Genomic DNA, 24,830 nt, shown 5'->3' with positions numbered 1-24,830 from the left:
GTAAGTTTATGTCACGTAGTTAAATCTAAACAAGAGATTTCAAACACAGAAGTCACCAAAAACACATTTAAACTTAGAGATGAAGGCAGCAGGGCGTTACCAACCCCTGTGTGCTGTGATGTAAAATTGCTGATTTTCTCTATGGAGTTTGGTTCCTTCAGTAAAGACCGCGTTACGTCGAGAATAAACCAGAATGATCACTTTAGGCGCAGAGACCTCAGAGACCTCACAACCACGCGAGAGCGATGTTAACACATGACCGTCGACCTCCTGATTTTTATGGCGAGGAGTGTCGTCGGTCCAGACTTCTCTTCTCAAAGGCACACGAGGAAACTTCACCGCTGTACGACATAATTGCCAGTCAAAGCGGCGAGTTGACGGAGCTTAAAACGTAAAAAAAAACCCAAAAACAATTAGCAATTACTACTTAACAAACTACGGAGTAATGGTTCAGCGAGGCCAAAACAACACCTGGAAATAGCGCGGCAATTTAAATCAGTGCATAATGCACGAGATTAGTCGAGTGGAAATGTCCTTGGGAGTTTATTTATATCGACACGAGCAGCAGCAGCACTGACAAAGTGATTCTCACAATGTCCCGCAAACAACACGCTACATCATCGTCACCGAGTTTTACGGGTTTATTTTCCACCTGGAGACGCAGTGTACAGAAATAATGTTCTTAATGAAAGAGGAGTGAGTCACCTGAAGTACGCACAGCCATCTGTGGCTTCAACAATTCATCACACAGCCTTTTCAGAACCAAAGGTTTATTATTTATTTGACTTTTGTCTCTGAGCGGAGCGTCCAGACACCAAACCTATGCATGTCCCACATTTGACAGGCGTTCGTAACGACAAACCTCTGCTGCGTCTGGTTTGGCCTGTGAGAGCAAACACTGTCTCTGCACCTAAACACTGTCCGCAGACGTGTAGCAAAGGTTCCCCCTCTTCCTGCAACTGTCCGCGTCCTAAACTTACAACATCCTCCCTCATCCCTCCCTCGTCGCTGATTTACGTATATCCTCATTTCACCGCCAGCGTGACCTTCTATGGCGACAACACTCACACTTCTTTTTTTCTTGTTTAGCCTTCGCACAATCTCCCCCTGCTTTAAGTTCACTGAACAGAGCTGCTCGTGTAATATATGCCAGACATCATTTCATGTATTACACAACTGAGAAGTTAAAGCTGCAGTGCGTAACTTTGTCAACAGAAAGGATGAAACACGATAAACTAACCCTAACCCTAACCCTAAACGTCTTATCTTGACTACTCGAGCTTCATCAACTCATTCAGTTCATTTTGTGAACTGTTAATACTCAAAATTACGCACCACAGCTTTAAGGGCTCGGGTTAAACCATTTTCTTGTGTTTTGTGGCAGAAGAACCACTTTCTAACTCCTTCCTCTCAACCCTCACTGGAAAGTGGAACCTTCCTGGGGAATCAAATACAACGATCTTATCTTGATTTTTCTTTTTTTTTTCCATGTTCCACTTTTAGGGGACAATTAATTCTTCTTGTAAAGCAGCATTTGTTTTGACCCAAAACGCTTCGTGACAAGCGGAGAAGAAGCAGCTGGAGAAACGGTGGATTTACTCTCCCTCATTTCTTCCGCAGCTCTGGACAATTTTACTTCCTCTGAAACAGACGCGGGAGAATATTGTGTCTGCATGTGGGACACAATAAACAGCCTTTATCAGATTTACCCTCTCTCTCTTCAAAGCATGCACAGAGTCACTCGTGGGTCGTAGTTTCAGTCGACGACTCTGTGGTTTTTCATGGTCTCCAGTGGAGTTCATGAGTGTGGGACCACTATGAAATGTCCAGGTGATGGCGTTTAAAGTCCTGCTGTTGTGTACCTGAGCCAAAACAACCACGCTTTTCACGTGTGCTGCGTCCATCTACGCAAAGTCTTTCATGGCTTTGACAGTCGCCCAGCGCCGATTTCCTGATGGTGCGAGAGAGACTACATGCTCCTGTACGTCTTGATGATGTCTTTGATCGTCCTCCGACAGATGGGACAGGACGCGTTGTCCATCTTCTTGAGTTTGAGGCCGCAGGAGTAGCAGAGACACATGTGTCCGCAGGCGTAGAGGACCGTGTCCACCACGTTCTCGTAGCAAATGGTGCACTCGTCGCTCCACGAGCCCGAGCACGGGGGGAAGTTGGGTGACTCTGGGTGGCCGGAGAAAGGAGAGCTCGGGGTCGTACCTGCGGTGATGAGCGAGAAAAGACATTAGCGAGGTGTGAATGAGTGTGAAAGGAGAGAAACCAAATGGAAAAAGGTGCCAAAGGGAGACGGGAGGAAAGCTTTCAGGTAGTTCAGGCGGACAACGCGCGCCGACACCCTCTGCTCACTGCATCATATACGTGACACACCTTTTATTTACTCTGTCAATACGCCGCCAACTGCTACTCCCTGCTAATGAAGTGTCAGGACGACTTTATCGAGGAATAATTGTCCCTGCGCGGCCTCCCGCACCCCTCCTCCCGCTGTCATTCCGTCTGCAGCAGTGTCAAGAGATCAGTGCTTCACATCGCCGGGGTAAATATTTGCTCCATGAGATAACTAGCATATCGCCCTGGTGCTGTTGAGTCAGCGCCGCCGGCTGCATTTTAATCAGTTTCATAAACAAAAATCTCATAAACACAGAGAGAGAAAAAGGACAATCAAGACAATTTGGGTGTGGAATGCACAGCACAGAAATCCTTGAACTCAGAGGCCAAGGATGTGGCTTTTATAGATTTTTCTCATAATGAGTATGTGGTTATTATTAGGACGCTTTGATTGTGGGGACCGTTGGACATTAACCCAGGAGGAACTCACGGAGAGACAGAGAGAGGATGAATACATCACACAAACCTGTGGAGGAAGAAAAGACTGCGTGGTAGCTGGAGTTGAAGCTCGAATTGAGGTTGATGTTCAGCGGCGCGTCGAGGCTGGACTCCGAGTTGCCACCGCAAAGCATTGTGGGGGTGTTGGGTGAGCAGGACGGGGAGCTGGGTATCGAAGGACCACGCGGATCTGGGTGCTGAGATGAGCCTGGAGGTACAGAAGAGACCATTTACGCAGATGAATTAATTATAGTAAGTGTAATAACTGTGTAGTTGTTGGGTGTACTCGCTCAAACAAAAACAAGAACAACAAGAGTAAACACTGACAATGGGGAGAACACCCTTGGCTGACGGACAGCCTCAAACTTAATTTGATTGCCCAAAGTCTTTGCTGGAATATTTACAAAAAAAGTTTAACATTTCTCAACTTGTACTCGGCGTGCAAAACACAAACAATGCATCACATTACAGATCTGGCAACCCACGGCGTAAAAAAGAAAAAAAAATGACATCAGCCAATTCCAAGTGAATGAGCAGCAGTTTCAGTTTGAAACACACGTGTGAAAAGTCTTTGTTTCCTCAGTGAAGTCAATCAGGAAGTAAGGATATACTGAACAGCCACCAGGAGGCAACAATGCTGGTTGTAAACTAATAAAAAAACAATTAGTCTACTTCTCACCTGATTTAAAACGTCAGTAATATGATGATTAAGTGAGCACACATGAGTGGACACTAGGGGTGGGTCAAAATATCGATTTGGTGAGATATCGTCGTCCTTCCTCGTGCAATGAATAAATTAAGGCCAGTTTCACTCGTCAGGGGGCGTCACTACTTCACGTCACCACACGGCGGCGCTGCTCAAATGAATGAAGGGAAACTTGGGTGGAAGTTACCTGGCCGAAGAGGAGGGAGTTTACAGTGGGATAATGCTAAGTTAAGAGATGCATACAAGAATGCATACAATAGATCCATCCATAGACTTTATGCACTTTGTTCTCTATGTTGTGAATAAACAGAGAAGTAGTGCACTTTTAACTTTTCATGGACGTTTTATTCATGACTGTCTTAATATATATTGATTATCACAGAATCGTGATATTATTTGATATCGTGGATCATAATGCGAGGGACCCTGTGATTCCAAACCCCTAGTGGACACCAGTAGGTACCAGTGACAGCTGGTATGGTCCAATAGGAGCCCGCCTGCAGGTGACGCCTCTAAACTTTCCGCAGGCTTCATATGGGAGTCCAGATTCTGTGTCGTCTCATCAGAGAAACCCAGCACCCATTCCTCCGTCCTCCCTCATGAGCCCCTGATCCCTGTGGCTGGGACACAAAATGCCCCGGCGGTCAATCCGTTGTCTTTCCCCCACCCCCGGTTTGATCCGTCCTGAGCTGCGTCCCCCCCACCCCCTCCCCATAACCACCCAGCTCTGGCATGAGATCACATATTGGCAGCTCATGTCTCCTCACAGATGAACATACTGACCCTGATTCCACAAACAAAATTCTGAACCGCTTTGGCCTGCCAGTCACACTGCATCATTGTTTACATATTGTCCTTCAACTGACCATGGCGGAAATAATCCTACACTGCCCGCCTGGCTATTCGCTTGGCACCGGCCTCCTTCCATGTGTCAAACAAACCAATATCGGTAGTTTACATCCGATGCCACAATTGTGTTCTCCTACAATGACTACAGTGTGTATTGGACCACAGACGGTGAGAAATTACAGGGAAAAACAGAACAGAGAGAGACATCAGTGTGGTCCGCACTTGGCAAGAGAATGTACACAGTTGCGTTGCATAACTCCGGCTATGTCATGTGACCTCATCCATCGCGCTGAACTGTGCTGCCTTCTCTCTGGACCACTTCAGCTACCACAGTCTCAGTTTTCATCTACATATATAAACAAATCATAGTAGCTTTTTAAGTCCATGCAACAAGAGTCACTCTGCGGCGAAAGCAGTCAACAGTTTCTGCACGAGCATAGCACCTCTGGTAATCCATACTAGTCAAGACTGTATATTTATTTATTCTTCCATTACCCACTTAACATGACCAATGTGGCAGCCCGGCGATGAGCAAATACCGCCGCCATCTCTAATAAGGCACGATGGATAACCTTCGTGTCTATTCATGCACCCTCTCATCAGGGATACCTCTCATCTTTTACCCCCGTGTTATGAATTTATCGCTGCCTTTGTGAGTATGCGAGTGTCTCTAGCTGTTGCAGGACGTTTATTTGTGGCGGAGCATGTGCATGGAGGCTTTCACCACTCACTTATCAAAGAGAATCTCGGAGAGAATTCGCCCTCGAGGGACCCCCCCCCCCCACACATCAGGCTGTTTTTGTTTCAGATTAATAACTGGATTATTTCTAACGCTCATCAGCTGATTCTTTTGGTCACTTGTGATCTATGAGGAGAGCCACGTAAACACACCACAGACAATAACATCGCTGTGACGGCTGCTGCAGAAGGGCGGACGCAATTACTCGATGAATAGATGATCAGTTTGAGTGTTTTTTTTAAAGAATTTAAACCAAGTTTTCTGATTTCTTCTGCTTCTTAAATGTGAATATTTTCAATTTCGAGATTTGAAAAATGCTAATCAATATTTTTCAACATTTTCTGGACCAAACGATTACTAAATAATCCACAGATTAACGCTTATGTTCTCCTCTCACTCCACTGGCCCTGATCTCGTCTTCAGTTAATATCTTGAAGTGCTTGAAGCAGTGAGTACAAGGACCAGGAGCAAGTGCTACAGTGACCTTTCCAAGACCTCACTTTTGCTCCCAGTGGCAAAATGTAACTGTACTTTTCTTCTTTATTGAAAAAGGTTTTTTATTTCTGCTTGAAGAAAAGTGTTACATTTCTCCCAGAAAAAGGTCAGAGGTTGTGGTTTGGGAAACGAACAAAACACTGCAACAAATGGGCCATTGGGTGGTGGAAGGAATAAAAGTCCCAGTGATGCTATCAAAATGATGGATGAGCAAAAAAACTGGACCCAAAAAAGAGAGAGAAAAAACACAGAGGGAACAAAATAAACGACCGTGAGGAAAAGCACACTTGCAAAAGACAAGCAACTCTTGATTTTCATTCTAAACAGAAACACAGAAGGTGTGTCGACCTTCTGGAGCCACAAAACCCAACAGAGCAGAGAATCTCCGCCTGAATATATAACCTCCCTCCCGTCCAGGGTGATTGTCCACAGGTGTGGCAGAGAACACAGGTGAACCCAATCACTCCTGATACTCAAAAAACAAAGCAGTGGCCTGGATTCTGTTTTCCTTACATAACGTTGTACTGGAAAAAAGTGGTCTTTGATGGAAATATCATTTTACTAAGAGGAAAATGGTTACAATACAGGTTATGTAGGTCACTTCCACATTAAATGTCAAGTGTAGTGCAGCCAGATTTAGTCGAGTGTTTAAAAGCAAGTTTTAATAGATATTAACTCTGTTTTTGAGGTATTTATATCACTGAGAGGGACAAAAAAGAATAAGCACTAAACACAGAGGATAGTACGAAAGCATCTTACACATGGAGATCAACTCTACATGTTTACTAAGTGCATAAAAGCACAATAAGGTATTTGTTTTTGTTGACTTGCTCTCATCTTTGGTGCAAATGTGGGAACAAACATCAGCCAAAACAAAATATGACGTTTGACAAACTTTGTTTGAATGTTCTTTTTGAGTTAAATTCTAAATTATAATAACTCATTTCCATACTTGTGAGCACTGTGGCCTGACTTCAGTTCTGAACGGACTTTTCTGCCGCCCACAACAAAACTTAATCTTATCACAACTCTTATAAACTCACACATTCCTCTCTCTCTCTCTCCACCATCAGTCACTCGTGCCAAACCCAGCACATAATGAATTAATGAATTATTCCATCATTTGGTTCCCACCCTATTGTCAGAGAGATTTTCCGGAGTCAACACTTTAGTGACACCTATTATACTGAGATTGTTGCAAAACAATCTGGATAAAGAAGAATATAAAGCTCCTTTTTTAAAACAACTTTTAGTGGCCTAACGACCCACTTGCAGTTCCGTCACAGCCCACTAGAAGGCAATGGTCCACACTGTGTGAAAATAATGATCCAAACAATGAACAGAAAGATTGATTTGGGAGCTGCACAGTTTGGATGAAAGTTTCCTTCCTCTTTCATTTATTACATAAAAAGCAGCTTCAGCAGGACACGTGTCATGAGGGCACCCACGATTACCACAGAGGCCATCACATGACTCTCTGATGGAATCATGAAATCTTTAATTCCTGCGACAACACTGACAAAGATGACCGAGCGAGAGTCGCAGACTCCCATCTGTTCCACTTCACAGGCTCCGACAACGCCCCAGCCATGACAACCTGTCACTTGCCTCGGTGGATGGATGTTTCCATGGCAACTCGTGGCAACGCGGCTGCAGCGCGTGGGCGAGCGGAGACGTCACAAACCCATTCCCCCCCCCCCCCACAGATGGATTGGGTAATGGCTCAAAGAGCGCTCACACCCCATTGAATCGAAGGGGGGGAAATGTAAGAGGAAAAGAGGACGGACAGAGCTCAGTGGAGGACCAATGATAAGTGGAAGGACTGTGGGTGGAAAAGCCAGCATCTCAAACCTCCCTGCATTTACATTTTAATAATACATTATAAAGAACATCATAAGGAGCTATCACGGACCCCCTCCTGATACATAATGCTGGGTGTGAGGAACCCACGCAAGACAGAAATAACCTCGTCAGCCCGGTCTGACTGACTACATGAAAGAGAGAGAGGAGGAGGAGGAGGAGGAGGAGGAGGAGGACGTGAAATCCAAAAATGAATTATGAGAGAAAATAAACCCAGAAACTTTGATCATCTGTGGAGGAAAATCTTCACCTACAATTATTGATTTCTTGCAAAAAAATAAATAAATAAAAAAAATCATAATCAACTGAACCAGAATAGAAACGAAACACACGCTTTGGAACGTGAATGTTTTTCAAAGACTTGAGATGAACAAACGCCTGAAGCCGCGGCAACTGTAAACAAATCAAAGGCAGCCACATCTGCTCGCGGCCCTATTTCACACTCACATGGTCAGATACTGAGTTCAAGTCATGCCTCGGCTCCATCTTATGAAAAATAGAGAATTAAAAAAAAACCTCTTTAAGTGTTCAAACTTACCATGTCAGAGTAAATGTTTTATTTAAACTTCAATTACACTTGCAGAGCAGAATGTGGGGAAGTAAAAGCATTTTCACGTTGTTGCCAACATTCACACCCGGGGGATGAGTGGTCTAATTGGTTGTCTTTTAACTGCAAGGTTGGGAGTTTAATCCCCAGACCTTATGCACATATGACAGATGTGAAATGAGAGGAAAAAAAACACATACATGTGCTTTATGAATGTGTGGTGTTTGTGGTCATCAAGGCTAGAAAAGAGCTTTATAAACACATACATATTTACCTTTTCACCAAAGCTCTACGTCTCTTTATTTTTCTTTTGAAATTCTCTAAACTGGTCTCTAAAGTTGCCACAGCGAACTGTAATTACCGCATGCACAAATAAACAGTTTAACAATAAAATAACCTGTCGATCGTCACTGAGAGACAAAACCAGAAAAGCCTGTTTGGTTCCACACATCATCTAAAGCATAATCTTCCACATGTTTGTATTCCGGGCCTGTGATCACCACCGCAGCGTTTCGACGGTACATGTATGGTTTGACTTAGAGACTGAAGAATAAACACAGCGCGGGACGTCTTCATGAGAAGGAAATTATCGCACGGCTCCTGAACCTGTTAGCCATTAAATGTTCTTATTCTGCTAGTTTTCGAGTCAGACAGTCATAAACTGTGCATGCAAGGCTGAGAGAAAGCCTTCTTAACCACAGCTTCAAAGTCAACAGTCGTATGCAAACTGCGGGGGCAGAAGTAAATCCCACAGATATAAGAGTTGATAAAAAGAAAAGTCAGAGAGCTCAGCCATTTCATGACTTGGCCGAATGAATGCTCCAAAGGTCGTTCAAGGACAATGGACCGCATTATCTCCTGAATGGCTTTCCAATGACATAAGGTCTGAGGAACATGTTTCAGATTCATCAGTTTATTCAACTATTAAAGTCACTTTAAAGATTAACATTGATGAAACCTGGTATTTCTTTGTTTTGAATAGGTGAATAAGTGACATTATTTATTAAACTGAACACTGCATTTTCTCAATTAATCGATGAGTTATTTGGTAAAATGTCAGAAAATGTTAAAAAAAATGTTCATTAGTTCTTCCCAAACCTCAAAACAATGACGTCTTGTTTTGTCCACAATCCAAAACTATACAGTTTTTAATGATTTACTGATTATGTGGAGCAAAGCTGTTAATTACTAAAAACACTCATCATTTATCAAAAGACTTATGAATTGTTGCCCTAGCAGGTACCATGTTGTGCTGTGTCATAATAAACATCCCTGTGTGTAAAAAACACAATAAATACCAGGTGAAAGGTGTCGTCTTCTTTGTTTTGCAGTTACCTTGAGCCATAAATCAGATTTCTGCCACCATCCCAGAAAATATATAAAAACAAGGCTAACCAGGGATCAACATAAACATGATTTGTGTAATTTCTCTATTACAAAACCATAAAACGTTGTCTTGTCTTTCTTCAAGTACATCTTAGGTTAAAATTGTGTTTTTCTTACATGTCTCCGTGTCCAAGAACATAGGAAAGGTCACGCTATTGGTCTCCTTTAAAACTAGAGCAGCTTTTGTTGTGGGTGTGTTGCTTTCCCAAGCTAGTTCTGTCCCAATCACAGTCTTTTATTGCACTTTCCTTAAGTTTCACATCTAAAAAGACTTGTTTTTTAATTAGAAGGTTAGAAATCTGTTTTATTCATTCATTTACTACTGCTTATCCTCTTAATGGTCACAGGGGGAGCTACAGTCAATCCCAGTATTTTACTGGGCCAACACCTGTTTCAGGTTGTAATAAATATATTACTACGACTTCTAAAAGAGAAAAGGTGAACATACCTAAAATCCTGAGTTGTGTGACGGTGCCGTGTAGACCGTAAAACATCCACAGAGGTCTGGAGTTGTCGACACACAGCTGCATCCCTGCGCTGACGCCATTATGGCTCATTACGACCTCCCCGTCTGAGTTCACCAGAAAGCCCAGGATATCCCCACTGTGGAGCGGCACCCCGACTCGACACATGGCCCAGAATTCCTTGCGGTCAACCAGAGACTCTGGGTTGGATGGGAGGTCGCTGGGCCTCAGGGTGGCCGGGTCACAGGACGTCACGCCGTAAGAAAGACAAGCGGGCCGCGAGGCGCCGGACTTCACCTTCAGGAACACAGTCTCGGAGCAGCGCATGGGCCTGCTGGTGAACACCAGGGTCCTCTCGTCACCGCGGTGATCCAGCCGTGCGACTGTATGCTTATCCAGCGCGGTAACATGGCTGCCATGCACCGAGTGGAAGTGGAGATCGGTGTCCAAATGGCTGGGCAGCAGCGAACACTGCTGCAAGTTCTGAGAGTTTTGGGGAACATGGCAAGAGGTGGAGCTTAAGGGTTGTAGTCGCTCTTCGTCCTCTTCATTATCTTCCTCCAGATGCTGCAGGCTCAGGTCACACAGGCTGATGGAAAGGTGAGGCTCGTCGCTGCTTCGCTGAATAGACGCATGGTGGGTGGTTGCAAAAGACCGAGGGCGCAGGCAGTCCAGAGGGACCATCTCGCTGTCTGTGAAAACAAACAAAAAAAAGCACATAGAGGTTATGTAAACCCTTGTTGTGTTTAGAAATGAATAATCCTAAATACATTTTTATTTGGATAAAGCTGTATTTGGAAGTGGGCTATTATTAACTGTGGAGAAAATCTAACCCATGCACCTGCTATGTATTCTTCATTTCCCCTTGTACAACACTCTGTATTCATTGTCTGCACACTGTTCATTCATCATACCTGTCACTGAAAAGAATCTGTGGCCTCTGGCTTGCTCGTTGTGTAACTGTAATGCACTCAGTGCGTGACACTTAGGCTTGTTGCTGAGCAATATAAAGAAAACATGTCAGAGTTTATACGTTTTAAATACATATCAGGGCCGTAAGTGGTGGCATACTGTAGCTGCAGGCCAGTGGCTACATCACAGTAAAAGTTTCATAATGGCTTTGTGCAGCGCAGAAGTGAGAGGAGATGTACAGTATCAACTATTTTTGAACCTCCTACTCTTTGTTGTCATTGCAAGTTCCTGTTATTTTCATTTGTGTGTTAAAAAGCACTAGTGCTAATCCCCGCTGACACAGGGCCAGTCCATCACAGGGCCACATGGAGACAAACAACCATCATCTCTCACACTCACACCTCCACTCAATTTTGAGTGTCCAATTTGCCAAATCCCCAAATCTGCATGTTTTTGGACTGTGGGAGGAAACCGGAGAACCTGGCTAGCACCCACACACACGGGGAGAACATGCAAACTCCAACACAGTTGGAAACCTGGGTCTTCTTGCTGCAAAGATTTTGTAACTAACTTTTAAAAATACTGCTCATGAAGTGGAAATAAAGAACTGACCACTATTACTATGGGTTTATTTATTTTTATATTTTCGGCAAGATTTGACATAACAATCAAAGTTGTTATTCTGGATTTGATAAAAAAAATACTTCACATTTTTGTGCAGCTGTGTGAAAAAGCTGCAGAGACACAGGGGACTTTAATTTCTAAAGGAACCCTCAGACTTAGGCAGCTACTGGAGTCTGGCTACAGTAGATGCTAACATCAACCACTGATGCCACAGTGTCTGGCTATAGTAGCTGCTAATGTCAAACAAGTGGTGCCAGGGTGTCTGGCGATACAATAGATGCTAACATCAAACACTGATGCCTTGGCGTCCAGCTACAGTAGCTGCTAACGTCAAACACTGGTGCCATGCCATCTGGCTACAGTCGCTTCTTACGTCAAACACTGGTGCCAGGGCGTCTGGCTACAGTACATGCTAACATCAAACACCGATGCCGCGGCATCAGGCCACGGTATATATGTTGTTGTCAAACACCAATGCCATGGCGATTGGCTTCATCGCTGATGCCACAGCATCTGGCAACAGTAGCTGCTAAATGTTTGCAGCTACTGTGAAACACAGATGCTACTACGCCAATGCTGTTGTTGGCAGCTATCGTACTTTGATGTTAGCAGCTAACATCTTAGCAGTAGCTACCGTCTTCAGTAGTTAACTGTAGGCAAACCTAAAGTTGGGGACACACTACACAACTTTTACTGTCGTAACTGATTTTGAAAGTACACACTAACCGATTTCAGCAAAAGAACTGAAAGACTGGGGGATCACACATTTGTCAAACCAACCAAACACATCAAACTCTTGTGAGAGTGACCATGTCTACGAGAGAGACAGTTTAATTAAAGGGTAAACAAACATAGCCATCGTTGTTTTGATATACCCGCGACTTTCCTGTCGCATCCGTCTCCTGACGCTATTTCCCGTGTCCTACTTACTGTTTATTCATTGGCTGTTGGCAACATGTGTTTGCAGTTGGGTCAGTAACCAGTAGACACTACCCGTCTGCATCCAGAGTCGGTTAAAAAAACATGTTTGATTGACTGAGGTTGGGTCAGGTCTGTACGCCTGCACTTGCCGATTTGAGTCTTTACCCATCAACAGATTTCTGTGCCAACTAGCCATACTGACTGTCACCAACTAGTGTTGACTGGTGCAGACTCTGCCGACTGTGAATTGTGGGTAAAATCAGGCAAACAAATTCTTGTAGTGTGTCTCCAGCTTAACTCAAGAAGTCAGACCAACTGAAGACATTTTGCAAATGTTGGACCTTCCAGGGGCTTCCACAATATTTCTGAATTCCCTTGTGAAATTAATGAAAATATCATTTTAAATAATACATTTAAATTTGTGGTCATAGATCACCCGTGAATCCCACAAACAAAGCTCCTTTGTCATCAGTCGTTCCTGGAAGTTTAATGTACGGATACAAAACCCTCGGTTTTAAAGAGCTGTAAGGAGCTGTCATGAGTTATAGGTGTTTATATAACCCCCCTGTTTTAGCTGCAGTGACTTAATGTGCTGTACTCTGTCCACGCACACATTTGTAGTTGTGTCTGGGTGCTAAAAGAAGACCTTCTTTCCGATCACTGAAACAGGAAAGGCATTCTCAAAACTGTATCGAGTGTCTGCTCATGCTCTATCGCCAACTCAGAAATAACTCTTCCTATGCTAATTCTGCTCTGTAAAATAGAAGCCACATGGGAACATCGCCGCGGAAATGAAAACAAGAGTTATAGCGTGTCTTTCCATGAACAAGGTTGGTACAAACGGATCAGCACCGTGCCACGTTTAGGGACGTGCTGCCAAATTTAACATAGCCCTGTAACACAGGCTAAAATTAGCCTAATTGGACATTTGAAGAGAGCTGGGAGGGGAAAGGCCGAGGGATGAGTGACACTGTGGCTTAGTTGTGGGGCTCTTAGTCTCCATGTGCTCTGGGCTTCCCCAAGTAGATGGAGAGTAGAGTGTGACAGTGAAGTAAAACATGAAAAATGGGTGGGGTAGACACTTGAGAGTAAAGGCATACCTCACAAGCTCCTCTTTATCATACAAGGGCAGCAAATCTCCGGTCAGCCTCTGATAAACTGCTTGAACGTAATTACTTCCTCTGTCAAGAGTGTCCAGAACCAAGTATGAAGCTCTTATTATTAGGAGCCTTATCATCTTCAAGGCAACACGAGCCAACTTTGGGGATGCACGAGATAATCTCTGTTCTCCCTGCTGTCATGGCTTCCTGCAGTTCACAGTTTCTGTTTATGAGTAGTGCAACAGTCAAAACAAGTTATGAAGTGAATTGCTTTAAAAAAAACAAAAAACAGAAACAACATTTTTTTTTTTAGATTGTGGAAAAAGATTCAAGAGGAATAAATATGACAAAACCATTAAATACATATGTGCAACGTTTCCCTCTGTTTGGTCTCACAGGAGTCTGGGATAGAATTTCACACATAAAACATCTGACAAATATGAAAAGCATCAAGTCCCCAGTGCTTGAAATACACAATACACTGTGTGGTTATGTGTGCACATGAACATTCATAACATGTCTGCAGCTCTCCTAGCATATCAACAAATAAACATACTGGAAAACAGAAAATGGTTGACCAAACTTACAAAGAACTACTTCAACTCAACACTCGGAATAAGTCCAGGGTCAGCGAGTTATATGAAATTGTCCTTATAAAACTTTCTAGGTTGAGTTTGTATGAACTTCATTAATTTGAATGTCACCAAGAGTTTTTTGTGTTAAGTTTGTCAACCAATTCCTGCCTGAGCACCTGCAGGTACTAACATTTAATTAAAAGAATATAGAGTCCAATGTAACACAGCACCACAGGTCCTTAGTGAACCTTCAAGAAACTTGCAATAAACGTGTGGAATGGCATAAATGTTCAGATTCTTCTCTACATGCTCTTAAGTTGCACACTTAATCAAACCAAACTTGACAATGACAGTGAAATTGCACATTGCATAAATATTGCAATTACATCCACTTCAACAGTGCAAATAATTAAATGATATCCACTTTATGGGCTGTGTGGGTTTAAAGTCGTCCCTCATTCACATGTCGCTCCCACGCAGACACGTGCTGTTCTGACTAATGTTAGGGAATTAGGTTTAAAACCCACTGAAAGACATTTGCTGTTGCTCTGATGGTTTTTCAATCCCAGGTACTGAACACAGCGCTGATTTTATTCCCCTTTAAAATGGCAAACTTGAAGACCCCGAGGCTCTTGAACAGCAAACGCAAAGTCTGAGTCACTTTTCTCAGGCACGTAAACAATACAGATGTGATTAACTGCATGGCTGAGACTGCCCCACTAAAATTAAGTGGTCTTTGAACAGTTCCAGCAACTCAATCTCAAGAGAAAAGCTTCATTTAAACAGAGGAACACATACCAGTCTGACACCGCTCTGCAGGGTCAGCAGCTGACCTCTTAACTTTGCTTTGGCTTTTTATTAAGTACAGTAAAAAAAAGAAAGAAAAAAAGACTTCTTAGGGAGGAATTTCTTGGCTTCATGGATATTAAAACACACCCAATGCCAAAACACACACATAGGAAGGGAAAACACATGGAGAGGTGTTCAAGGTTTACCCATTCAAACAACCTACAGAAACTCTCCAAACGTTATCTGGGAAAACTGGTTCCACATCTCAGCAAGGGATAATGTCCAGGATACAAGTGAAAAAAAAAACCCAAAACTGGCATCCTGTTTCACTTTGAACACATGCCCAAATGACAACTAATGCACTGAGGTTCAAAAGCTGTTTGTAAAAATGCACCACCAAAAAGAAGCAGGTTGGCTCCACCTCACACTGAAACGTATTTTGGAGAGGCCTGCATGTGTTACAGTAGACCATTACTGGTAAATTCCTACGATTTAGTTGAGGATTTTTATGAATTCTATGCCTTTTTGGTCTCAGTCATGCATTGTATTGAATAGGTTTCAGTTTATTCCTTGGGCTGGTGGAGCAGGATTAGGAGGCTTTTAGGGTTTTTGTACTGGCGCTTCAACTTCCATACAAGTTCAGCTGTACCCATTGTGTCTCTGATACTCTGATACCCCATTCCCACTGGTAAACATTAATGGATTAAATGCAGCAGACATTTTATTTTATTTATATTCAACGTTACAAACGACAGCATTAATGTTTATTCAGAACTGTTTCCTGGGGCAGTGCTCCATTATCCTTTATTCCATTAATCAGAACATTTAAACAAGATTGATTTAAAGAGAGAACGAAGTAAACAATGAAAGTAGAATTCAATGGAACATTATCACTGAGACTTATGTTGTTGTTTTTTTTGTCTTGTTGTCTCAACAAAAGACAGTACAGGGCAGAACATGCAATCTGTTGGCGGCTTTACTCAGGTTTAAAATCACGTACATACCTGCTTATTTTAGTGTAAAAGAAGCTTGAGTGTCAGCGTGTGTGTGTCTTTGGGGATTTGCCTTAACTATGCATGTGTAAGGGGCCTATCCTGGGCTTTGCCTAGAATGAGTGAGTGAAGTCATCTGTCATGAGAAAGTAGGCTGGGGGTGGGGGACGGTTGTGTGCTTATCCCAAAAAGGAGAGGGATAAGCCTTTACTTATCAAAGGAGAAAGAAAATAGAAAACAGGCTCCAGAGGGAAATCTGCATTGATGAGCTTTTAAGGAGAGGTATCCCAGTCAAGATAATGGCACAACTATACAAGTGTGAAGCAGCAGCAGCAGCAGCAGCAGGGTCTAGAAGGCACGAGTGTGCTATGATATAGTTATACAGCAGAGGTCCAACAGTTTGAGTGTCTGAGATGGCATGTGCAACAGGAGCCACGTACTGTATGTGGAGTATTCAAGAGATCAAGGCGAGTCGCTGGTTTGGTGCCAGATGTTCCCGAGTTTTTGGACCGCGATGGTGGAAAGAAGACGGAACGAGCGAAGGTGACAAATGGCAGCAGTTAAAACGACGCCCAGCAGGCACCTCAGGGATGCCACAAGATCCCCGTGTCTCTGAGGCCAGTTAAAAGACACTTGACCTCAGTTTACAGTGTCTCTGCACCACTTTACACACCAAAAAAAGCCCTTTATTTTCAAATAGAGAAAACATGCTTCATTAAAATTACATTTATATACCAGATCATTCTTCCTATTAATATAATAAAGTGTCAGTTTGCTTGAATTGATGTTAAAAGTGGAAGTTGCCAATGTTGACAATGCCATGTCCGCTTAATTGCATAGATCAGCTTTACTCCGTATTACATAATGTCATCTTCCACACGACTAAAAACACAACGGTAACCTAAAAAGTAAGACATGGAAACACACTCCAAGTATCCACACAAACACAAGGAAGTCCAGAATTGAAAAGAAGAAAGCATGATCTCATTCTATTAGTTAATGTAAGTCATTTGTAATATCATGCATACAAAGCAATATCCACATAAGTAATCTTTACTTCAATAAATCCACTTTCTTGTACTGTTATGACACCCAGAGTCACTGGTGCCAATTTTTGAAATACAATTATTACATTTAAAAAACCAAACATATGACCATTATATAAAAAGATGAACTGTTTTAGTTTTCAAGTTGTGGTTTCCAAGGTTTTAGGCACATACCTCTCACAAATGCTCGCCTGTTCAGATGCCAGACTTGTTAACTGTTACTCCAAAGAGAGGTCACTGCCTTTAATTTGCTTGGCTGATTTCATTTAATTAACTGGAAGAGGTAAATTTCACGATTAACAGCCAAGACTTGGGAGGAGGTTAAACTGAAAATCAGACATTTGTTTATTTTTCTACTTTCTTCCACCATTAATCATCTCATGACCCCTCAGGTTTATCTTGTGACACTTTTTATGGTGGCTGACGGAATTAATGGACCACTACTCAAATACACACGGCGGAATGCTTAACTGAAACGCTTCTTATTCATTTTGAAAGGAGCAGCGTCAATTGCTGCTGAACTGCATTGTGGGTCTGTTCCCGAGCGGCAGAAGTTTAGAAATGTTCAACTTTCCAAGCATCAATTAAATCATGGTATCTTGTAAATATTCCAGCAGCGGTGGTAGTACAAAGTACAAAGTACAAAGTAGCTCAAACACTAAACAGCCCAAAAATAACTTTTTGTCTTGGACAATTGTTTCCCCCCGCTACCAAGGATTTTTATTGAGCAAATGGCTTGGCTCTACTCGGTTTGGTCAGTCACGTCATTTTTCCATGACTTCATAGTACCTCCTCAATGTGGGCGTGGTCGTCATACATGATGTCGTTTTTTACAAAAACTAGTGACAGTTGTTTTTGGTGGAACTGAATCATTAGAATCATTTACTTAAAAAGATTTGTTCACTTAACTGAAATACGGCTAAACGATTGCCGGCTTTCAGCAGTGGTGTCGCTAAATACACCAAACTCCTCTGTTAAATATTGGGATTTAAGAAATGTCCTCGCTAAATGTTGTAGATGTCTTTTTAAACTGACCACTCTCTGACCATCATGGCTAACAGTCTGTTGATGTCACATTTTAGTATCGGCTCAGCTCGCTTTGGAACATCTCCAAGTACCAGGTACCATCACTAATGGAGAGTAGAGTCGTGCCAAGCTGAGCTTGAACTATATAATGGAAAAGTGCCAAAATTGCTCCCAAAAATGGCGGACATAACACCACCATCACTTTAGCAACATTAGCAACCCTTGCTATGTAGTTAGCAATGACAGACAGCACTCTGCTAACCTCTGATAGCGACCTCTAGCACCAATCATCAGACGAGTCCACCGCCAGGCGTTAACGCGACACGCACGTGTGACTCCAGTGTTACTTCCTGACATTGTTATATATGAATTATTAGTCATATGTGGCACATTCGACCGTGAAACGAGCGCTTTTACTTCTGATACTTTTGCTTGTCTATGTTGCTGTTAGCGCTGATCTCAAACACATTTCACCAATTATAGATTCATCCCATTGTTTTGGTCATGGCGTTATGAGGAAACTACACACTAAACACACACACACAATTCACACAACACAGTCACGTCCTCACTGGGACTATAGACAGCTCATCTGAAAGTGATTAGCCTCTCTGACAATCCCCCCCCCCCGAGAACAGCCCAGCTCCCAGTATCCAGACCTGACAGGCTCCATTACGATCTCTATTTTGATTTCTACGCAAATCTGTTCAATTCCATTTGGGCCGATTAAATCCCAGCTGAGGCACTATACAGTCTGTCCAACGGCATTTATTTTAGTTCAACAAATCAAATGAATTCCAAGCACTGAGATCACTTGAAACAGAGCTCTCATAAATACATGGACTCTAATCCCGGTTGTGTACATGCTGGCAGATGTTGGGTCAAAGGACAGTCCTCCAAAAGTTTTTAGTTTGCACCAGGCCTCTCATTTCACTGCAACCAACTGACAAAATGACTCAACTTCAGTTATAATAAGTGTCCAAAGGAGAAATTAAAGGAAAATCAAGATATTTTGGCAGCCAGGTTTGTGCATGACAAATTAGCTTTAACATCTGGAATGGGGATGAGGTTGCTGGTTACTCTTTGGTTTAGTTATAGCCCTGCAACCCAGAGATGAGTGAGTATAAAGTGACTACAATCAGTTTTGTCCTTTTTTCCCCCACTATGCCCAGTGGATTAAACAAATATGTGCGCTGTGTGAGGGGTTGTACATAGAGACAAGCCCACAGAGCGTTAGCATCCATCCGCAGTCCATGTGCTGCTCTTCAGAGGTTTCTGATAACTCACTGTTCTTATCAGGCAGTGGCTTTTAGTGAACAAACTCAAAAATAAAAAAAGGACTGTGCGCTATCAGCTCAGCAACAACCTGCACAGTTATCAATGATCTCTTGAACATAATGGAGCATTTAGCAACTAAAGGGCCAGATATTTCCCCAGGAGCTGGATTTTGGTAGAGAACAAAATCACAGCTAAAATTAGAGTTGTTATTGGGCCCAGATTTATCAGGTGGTTCAACACATAATTCTGAAAGAATGACAATGTTGTTCTATAAATGCAGGGTATGGCTCGTCAATTGAAATGTGACGATTCATTATGTATGGCATGTTCACATTTTGTTTTCGACAGTACACAAATGGGCTAAAGTTGGTTATTGCAAAGTTTAAAGATATAGTGGAACAGAAAATAGGATTTTTCTTGAAAACAGACGAGTCCAGAATTCAAAGAATCAGCAGCAAATAGACTTATAGATTTCTTGGAGACATTTCATCAATGACGCAAGAGGCTTCTTCAGTTCATGAGTGGACACCAGTGTAATTGAAAGCTAGTATCTTCCAAAATCTTGTCTGACGTCGGTCTGTGAACTTCTGTTTTCAAAAAAGGATTGACAACAGGAGTTTGTTTTGCAACTGGAAGACCACGCCCTCCTTTTATATACAGTATGTGACAAGAAGTCCAAATTTCAATTGGTCTCAACATAAAATACCCAAAGTTATCAGTTTTACTAGGGAACCAATCCAGATGGGCTGCTGCTGACATTAACACTGAACTCTCCCACTGGACAGTTCGAATTTAAAAGCATCTAATTTAACCAAAACCGTCCATTACTGTTACTAAACACAGGAGATGAGAGGGTGGAAGATGAGTTTCTACTGACGCCGATCATGTGTGATGATTATAACATACGTGTGGTATTTTCAGTATCCTTAATGTTGTATTTCAAATGCTTCTAATATCCTTTTACACAAGCGCAATCCTCTTTTATACTGTAAATATTAAGGTCATACTGTTAATATTCTCTATGTATATACTGTAGTCTATATCTTTCTAAACTCTACATTCATAGATGTGGACATACATGCTGCTGTGACTCTGTAAATTCTCCTATTGTGGGATGAATAATGAATTATCTTATCTTTTTTTAATCTTTTCTTAATGCATATTACAAAAACTGCTAGCTTTACAAAGAGGCTGAATATTCAGGGTTATAGATAGTGATAGAGCAAGGTGCTAGAAATAACTCTCACAAAAGCACAAAGCTACAGTTGGATGAAACAATGTTAGAATTGGACAAGGTTATGTCGGGCCACGATAATCTCTGGCCTTACACAGTTTCTACCCAAAAAAGGCATCGTCATGCCTGGGCATTAACTGTCCTCTTCTCTTGGACGTAAGCTTCTTGAACGGGCTTCACTCATTTCCAAAAAGGGAGAAGTTGGGGAAAGTGCCATAGTCTTTGCGAAATGTGAATGTGACTACAATCAGGTTTTAAACGTCCTGTCCCATGAAAAATGACTACTTTTCATGAGATTTATGAGTGCGATCAGAAAACAAAGAGAATGCTCGAGGACAGAGTAAAAAAACAGAGCGCTAGGAACTGTGTAGTATGATTCATGATTTGAGGCAAATTCTGCCAAAAGACTTGAGCTCAAGGAAATTGCTAAATGTTTACAATATGGAGACGTTGAACATCTCTTTGTGCAATTCTCCCTCACTGTCTGCTATTTGCCTTTGGCTGGAAACTGACTTTTGACAGATGACTCTGCACATTGTTATTACCATGCTGAATTTCCACTTTATTGTTTTTGGAGGATTCCGCCGTGAGCAACAGACCCAAAATTACACATATTAGTACAACATCCATTTGCAGTACTTCGGGGGTAATCAGAACCTATCGCAGATCATCAATCAAAATGAACAGCATTTAGTTTTACTTAAACAGCTCTATAATGACAACACAAATACACATGTAAATATGGCGTGAAACTTATTTTCAGCAGTTTATATTCTTCATTCTGTCCTTCACCGTGTGGTACTGAGCCATTTTTACCTGCACTGTTTCCAAGCTGACTTCACACTGTATATCTGGCCACTTGTGTCAGACTACACCCCGCTGACCTCTCTATATTTAAAACACTTTTATCCACAAATCAAAACCACATGAAACTCCACATAATCTATGTTGACAAGTGAAACAATAGGTGAGATGTGTGGTGAGTAAGTGTGAGGTGCGCCGAGTGAGCGCGGACAGAAATAGACACAAAGCAAAGGGAAGTGCAGCACAGTTCAGGCCACCTCAACACGTTTGTGCATAACAACGTGTTTCAAGCATTTTAGAAACATTTTCTTTTACCTGTTTACAATATGTGTAAAAAGTACAGCAATCTGATAAAGGTCTACATGAGTGTTTAATTTTGTCAGATTATGAAATACATTATAAAAATGCTAAATAACATGCTGAATAAAAAAAGAAAAGGGAAAGCACATCGGAAGACTACAATATCTTTGCACACCAGAAAGGATGTTGTTTGTCTTTGTTTGCGTATTAAACCTCTACTTCAAAATGGCTGCTGTAGGAACTCAAGATGGCTGCTTCTATGAAGCAACGCTCCTATGTAAAGAACATACAAATTCTACGGCAGGGGTCTCAGTTTGGTCAGGAAGTTGCTGGTCAAGTCCACTTTTCAGTAGGAACAGTACAAAATATGTCACTTTATACTCACTCATCTCTTGGTTTCAGGGCTATAACTTAACCAAAGAGTAACCTGGAACCTCATCCCCATCAGATGTTAAAGCTACTTTGTCATGCACAAATCTAGCTATAAAAATATCTTCATTTTCCTTTAATTTCTCATTTGGACACTTATTATAACTGAAGTTAGCAACAAGGACATTTGTGATGATATTTTACATCATTTCAAAATAAAAGTGATTTGATTGACATTTTCTGGACTATAAATGTTATCAATAAACAAAAAAAACCCAAATTATTTGTTGTCATTAATTAAGCTAATCATTAGTTGCAGCGTCATATTTTGAGTGTATTGTCTTAAATTTTTTTTTTAATACTTGAACAATATGGAAACTTCTATTTCTTTGGCATTTAATTCACATCTGGGGACTTATTGGCATTTTCAGCCATCTTGCTTACTTAGCACAATGTTACTATTGCGCTTCCTCCTTGCCTCCATCGGTATTAATGTTACACTAATCACTTCCTATGTGCAGCGGGGAATAGCAAATCCTTGGAACGTAAAGGACATTTCATTCAATTGTATTTAAAAGTCATGCACTGCAGCTTTAACCTGCTTTAGGCTGGAGATGAGCAAATCATGGACGTCTGTAAAGAATTTGTTGGGACGCTTTACTCACAAAAACAAATGATTAGGCTTCATCCCCTTCAGACAGTGGATGTCTGTGCAAAGTTTCATTGGCACGCAAACCTGTAAGGAGTGACATGTGGCATCTACCATTCCGCCAAGCCATTATGCAAAAACCTGCGTCTATGTAAACATTTTTCAAATATACAGACACGGCTTCCTCCATAAACCTGTTCCCTCCGTCCCCTGGAGTGGAAATGTCAGTGGTGTGTCTCTCAGAATGTTAATAAGCATGAATAGCATACAGCGGGAGGTTTTCCCTGCCATAAAGCTCTACAGGCTGAATGCATCGCAGTGCCGTGTGCAGAGATGATTGATGTCAACACCCTCCTCTTAATCACCTGAGAGCTATGCAGCCTCTTGGAGGTCTGGGAGCCATTTTGGATTCTTCTCTAATGACTGAAGAGACAGATTGCAGAGGATGTAAGCTGATGCAAGTCTCGCGGATCACTACCATCACATCAGTGATTAAGTGACTCATCTACGTCTGGTAGACAAACCCCCAGTGGAGCATCTTGTATCCATCAAAACATGCCTTTAGATTCCACTTATCTAACTTGGAAGGAATCCATCATATACCTGCACAAAACCGTGGATGCTGTGTGGTCTCTCGTGATTTTTTTCCCACAAACAAACACGTTGTGATACTGCAGCCATACATGTGTAAGTGGAGAAGAACTTTTTTCTTTTTCTTTGGGTCTATATAGAAAGGGATACCATTCCCATGTGTATCGCTTCTGGGAAACACAGTAACTGAAAACACTCATTATTAGTGACCTGATTTCTGGAGCCTTTACAACAAACAACTTGATCAAACTCAAAAAGTGAACCATCAAGAAGAAGAAGATGCAAGTGATGTCATCTTTGCCATTTTTCAACAACCGTCATGGGCCAATTCTTACTTATTTTCTTACATTTAGCCAGAAACATGATAAATGAGTCATACTTACACTAATTTTATCATTTTCATATTTGATTTATACTTTATTTTCATTTTAATTCATACTGTAAGTGCACTGCAATGCACAGATTGGAGAGACAAGACATTTACTATAGGATATTAGGAAATGTGTCTTTGTGCAAAAGCCAAGTTAACCTCAACAAAAAAAGACTTAGACTTTCATACATTATTTAAAAAAAAGTGATTGTATTTTTGTGAAAAGGTTCTACATAATACTCCCCAGAGAAATACGAGTAAACAAGGATAATTGTGAAAATACTGGAATAATCAAATCAAGCTTTGAATACAGTTCTGCTGCTTGAGACATAATATACACTTGAGGATGTAAGTCTGTAAGTCCCTCAGCAGAGACATGCAGATGCTCGAAAGGCCGTTCTGTACAAAACCCAAGCAGGGCACTTTAGCCAGTATTGATAGCCGTGTGTGTATGTGTGTGTGTGTGTGTGTGAGTCGGACAAATGTGGTGATGTAACAGATCTTTTCTTAAATTGCAAAGGCAGCATTGTTGGGTCCGGACATCCCCCGAGGCTCAGTTTGATTTTAGAGGATTCATTTGGCTTCCTCACTTACATAACAGCATCTCAGCTTTCAGGCAGCCTCACTGATCTCAGGCTCACCTTTGACTCCTTGCATGGGCGGCAAGCTACTGAACTGCACTCCCATGATAACAACTCAGAGGGGAAACACCACTCTTGAAAAGATCCTTAACCAATCGGAAAAAGACCTGATGTCAAGCAAACTGTTCAGAAACAATATGTTCCAATTCAGTTTTGGTAAGATTCTACCCATTGATGATGTCATAAAGAGATGATCATAATTTCCAGAAATCCCCATCAAGGGCAAAACTGTTGAAAAAGACACATCAGTTAAAGTCACATCTCTGTTAAAACTCATCGGATTTGACCAACAGACCAAGTTTCATCATGATCTACCATACCATTTCAATAATCCAAACCCTAATCCTGTGTTTTACGATGGGTAGGTAATCCCCCAACTAAATACTTGTTTAAATTTGGTAAGAATCTAACCACATATCATGTCAACATCAACATCCCTATCTCCATAACCCAAATCCTAACCCTAACCCTAGTCCTGTATGTCTGGCCCTCTTGTCCCAACTATTGTTAGGGCAAGGTGATTCTGAACCCAAGAGCAGGCAGTTTACTGAAGAAAGGTTTCACAGACGAGATGAGCAAAGCAGGAACCGGAGGTGAAGGCAAAGATCTGATCCAGACAGTAGAGAAGGTAAGCGTCAGTGACATCATGCAGCAAACACAAGCAGAGTAAAGTGTCTAAAAGTAAATAATTAGACACTAGAGAACTGCGATATCTTCGAGAGAGC

At 41.9% G+C, this 24,830-nt stretch overlaps 1 protein-coding gene across 1 annotated transcript in view; it reads right to left on the bottom strand.

Annotated features, from left to right (window-relative positions):
- Nucleotides 1–997: 997 nt before the first annotated feature.
- LOC131474279 (E3 ubiquitin-protein ligase NEURL1-like) overlaps nt 998–24,830 on the bottom strand; it is a 40,646-nt gene continuing 16,813 nt past the window's right edge. The window contains exons 4-6 of the mRNA XM_058652063.1: nt 9,869–10,576; nt 2,867–3,046; nt 998–2,214 (exon numbers count right to left, since the gene is read on the bottom strand). Coding sequence (XP_058508046.1) covers nt 1,970–2,214; nt 2,867–3,046; nt 9,869–10,576 — 1,133 coding nt within the window. The 3' untranslated portion in view covers nt 998–1,969. The remainder of the gene's footprint in view (nt 2,215–2,866; nt 3,047–9,868; nt 10,577–24,830) is intronic.

This window comes from Solea solea, chromosome 15 (assembly GCF_958295425.1).
Source record: "Solea solea chromosome 15, fSolSol10.1, whole genome shotgun sequence".
Classification (NCBI taxonomy): domain Eukaryota; kingdom Metazoa; phylum Chordata; class Actinopteri; order Pleuronectiformes; family Soleidae; genus Solea; species Solea solea.
The sequence above is the reverse complement of the archived record's forward strand: the minus strand, read 5'-3'. Positions and strand labels throughout refer to the sequence as shown.